This window comes from Gigantopelta aegis, chromosome 10, assembly GCF_016097555.1.
Source record: "Gigantopelta aegis isolate Gae_Host chromosome 10, Gae_host_genome, whole genome shotgun sequence".
Taxonomy (NCBI): domain Eukaryota; kingdom Metazoa; phylum Mollusca; class Gastropoda; order Neomphalida; family Peltospiridae; genus Gigantopelta; species Gigantopelta aegis.
Genome location: NC_054708.1, coordinates 17,713,276 through 17,717,028, shown reverse-complemented (window position 1 = coordinate 17,717,028; position 3,753 = coordinate 17,713,276). Strand labels below are relative to the sequence as shown.

The 3,753-nt window shown below is 35.8% G+C and overlaps 1 protein-coding gene across 1 annotated transcript in view; it reads left to right on the top strand.

Annotated features, from left to right (window-relative positions):
* The first annotated feature begins 83 nt into the window (after nucleotides 1-83).
* Nucleotides 84-3,753, top strand: part of LOC121382816 (protein FAM193A-like) — a 34,607-nt gene continuing 30,937 nt past the window's right edge. Inside the window, exon 1 of the mRNA XM_041512440.1 lies at nucleotides 84-360. Coding sequence (XP_041368374.1) covers nucleotides 214-360 — 147 coding nt within the window. The 5' untranslated portion in view covers nucleotides 84-213. The remainder of the gene's footprint in view (nucleotides 361-3,753) is intronic.

Below are 3,753 nucleotides of genomic sequence, written 5' to 3'. Positions count from 1 at the left end.
TTAATATCCGAAGATTTTCAAAGATGAGTTGTTCCCCTTTGAGCACTGCCTACCAACAAAGAATTGTGGGTAATATCTAGCTAGTGTCCGCCATATTTGATGGAAATGTCTATAGCTGACAGCTATTGTTAATGTGGCAACTAAAACATTAACTGAGCTTAGAATCGACACTTAACACTTATTCTTAGTCATTAGGGTGCCTAACCCACCAAAATGAGTGCAGTAGACAGTAAAAAGTCGAAGAGAAGAAAGAACAAGCCTGCAGTTGTCAAATCGAATATTTCGAGTTCCAATGGCCCTGTCTCGAATGATATTTTACTAGGCTCCGAACATGAAACCGAGGGATGTGACGAGGCGGAGGTATTAGCTTGTTTGTTATGCAGTTGCATTTATTTTATTGCCAGGTCATTATGCAATAGTATTATGGCAGGAATGTAATCGTTTTATAAACATGTTGCAACCCCCACTTGAAGGCACTTCATAATAGGTCGCTGAATGAATCATTCATCAAATCATTCAGATTCATTGCTGATATAATTTGGACCACCCCCACCCCTCCCCCACCCCATCGATCCCCTACTCTTTGTACAAGATTTACATTGTGTGAAATACATGTGGAAAGACTGCTGACTGTTGAAGCATATTTCATGATTACAAATTTGTTAGAAACCACTATGGCTTGGTTTGTCGTAGAAGTACAGGGGTTTGAACTAAAAGCCCTGGCATGGTACATTAGCCCGGATTGGGTATGTCAGCATGTGTTAGAATGCTACACCTTATCACAAGACCACTTATTGTTATCACCGAGTCAACACTAGTCCGAATGGACGTAGAAAGAAAGTGGGTTTTTTTCTACATCTGAAAAGTGTTATATTACTGTGTATGCATGTATATATATAGATATATAGGTAGGAGTTTCCTTTGGCACTGTCACGTATAAAGAACATTATAAATACTTATCATAGAGAGTTAGGGTTAGTGACAGTGCCAAAGGAAAGTCCTTCCGATATATATAGATATATATAGATACAGGGCTCAAAGTTTGAAAACATGTCCCCACCACCCCCACAGGCTCCCAACTCCAACTCCCCAGATCATCAATGAATACTATAGTAGTTAATTGTAAGCTATAGAAGAATTTAATGATTATAGTTCTACCAGTACTTCTTAATAGCTAATTTATTCTTTGATATTAATGATATAAAACATCACAATTGAAACAATAGAGTAAATACAAGTTTATTAACAACAAAGCTTCCACCACCATCAGAATGACGGTAACTAAAAGTTCTCTCCTTCACTTTCTATGACGGTCACATGATGCCGAATTATAAATATTGGCCAATCATCAGTCGCCAATCGATGAAAAGTGCAAGTATCTGGGTCAGAACTTTCCAGACATTGACGTGATGATCAGATTGTATGTAGACATTACAATTCAGGTTTTGCGTTAAAATTAAAGTAAATGTAACAATGCCATGTGCATTGTGTTACACTTGCTTTTAAACTAAAGGTCTTTAAAATCGTGAACGTGTTTAAAAGTCGACTTGCAAATGGATCCATGTAGAAAATACGGCCTGTTTGTAAGAAACGTCTTGAACTGTGTTACCGTAATTTTGTAGTCTTTTGGTGTTATTTTGTTTCCAATTATTATTAACCGTCATCAGACAAGAATCCTAATAAAACCTATTAAATCGGTATACATAATTATAATTTTGTTCAAACTGAGTTGATATCCTATTTAAGGTACATCTCAAATTTTAAACTTACTGCTTAAAAAATATGTTCAGCGAAAGCTGTTTCTTTTCAGCCGTAGCACAGTAGGCCAAAGGGTGGTATTTTTCTCAGAATTGATGACGTCAACAGACCAAGCATTATGATTCTGTTGCGAATCACGTGCAGATTAACAAAACGTTGGGTCACTTGGCTATAACTTAAGACTACAAATTTCATAGTATGCGTCAATGCAGTGGCCACTTTCCAACTTCTACAACATTTACTTTGTACATTGAAAAATCACAACTTACCCATTTAGCTGACTGCAGTAATTTTATCCAGTAGCGAAAAAATAAAAATGCATTGGTAAAGCCCCTGGCCTATAGTAATTTGTATAGCAGCATAAGCATTGTTGTTAGTACTACTGTCAAGTCTGAGCCTACAAATAAAAAACCAATATATATTTATCTGTAGACCTCCTTAACACTACATACGATACTAGTGCATTTGTATGTTACGCTAAATGTGTAATGTACAGGACTAGCTCTGGCACTCGCCAATTGCGAATTTTTAAAACAGTTGGCAAATTTGATTTTAGTTTGGTGAAATAATTTCAGGTAATAATAATTATTATTTTTAAATAACTGACTATTTCTGCAATTCTTTAAGTTTAATGACAATTTGGCGAATTGTTTTGCTAGCCCTGAATATAGCACATCTAGATGTTTTACCAGTCACATTTTCTTTCCTTGTTCCCGTCGATTTAACTGAGAAAACCAAGCAATTTCTGAAATAACAGTAATCGTGCTAAATATGTAATAAACACACCTTTTGTGGGCGATATACTGCAGTAGTTTTCAGTTTGAATGTGTATTTAGCATGGAACAAACTAGCGAGTAACAATCCCAGTTCGTTTGAAGAAACTCCAACATATGTCTTACAGCAGGGCTAGCACTGACATTTGCCAAATGCAAATTTTAAGAACAGTTGGCAAATTTGTATTTTTAATTTGGCAAAACTTGGTTTTTTTTTTAGTGATAAGTATAGGTTTTGCATTTTTGAGATGCATGTACTTTGGTGAAATATTTTGATCATCCAGAACTAACCCTGTACAGATAATGGTAGTATAGCAAGACAACCGGGCAGTACAAGTTGCTGTTTATGTGGTCGCAAGTCAAATGTGCTTGGTGTCAGAAAAACCTGTGGTACCAAACTATACTGACCCAAGTCTATCACAGGGTTTGACGTCGCAGAACTAATTTTATGCATCAACCACTCATTAGGTGGCATTTGTTGTTAAAGGCTACAACAATGGCGGTGTCTAGTAGCAAAAGTGTCAGTATTTTGTTCTTTATTTAATTAAATATTATATATTATATAGTAAAATTGTGTGCCGGTGTTGACAGAGCTAAATACTACATAAACTATTCTCTTTTTTTTCTTGAATTTGTATCGAAACTGGAATAGACAGCATCTGGTTTAGGCTGAATTTTATTGCTAATGGATAAATGGTAGCTGCGTGGACAGGACAGCATCCACTGTATTTCCAACAAAATGGTAATCACCAGACCTTGCCTTTCAAGGTGGGCGGGTGTGATCATGCTCGTACAGCGCACATAATTTCAATCTGGCAAGTTTGAAAAATAGCGCATGGTACACTTAGCAAACAGCGCGTAAAATAATTTTGTATATTGATTGCCACTATTTACCGTATGTAGCTGATAGAAAGATCCGTTTAAGTAATACCAGAAAAAAAATGTTATGAGAACAGTAGTGTCCATACAAGATTTTAATATATGACTGGTACTTACCTTTGCTTTACAAATCAGAAAACACAGGTTTCATAGACATCTTCGAAGACGTACCAATCCGATCAAAACCTCTTTGCCTATTTAATTTATTATTAATTAGAAACAGTCCACTTTTGTAAGGTAATAGATCACAACATCTGATAATAATAACTCATTTATACTGTTCATATAGTTATGACAAAAAGAGAAACAGGATTGAATTAAACAGTGGCTTCTGTAGCCTACA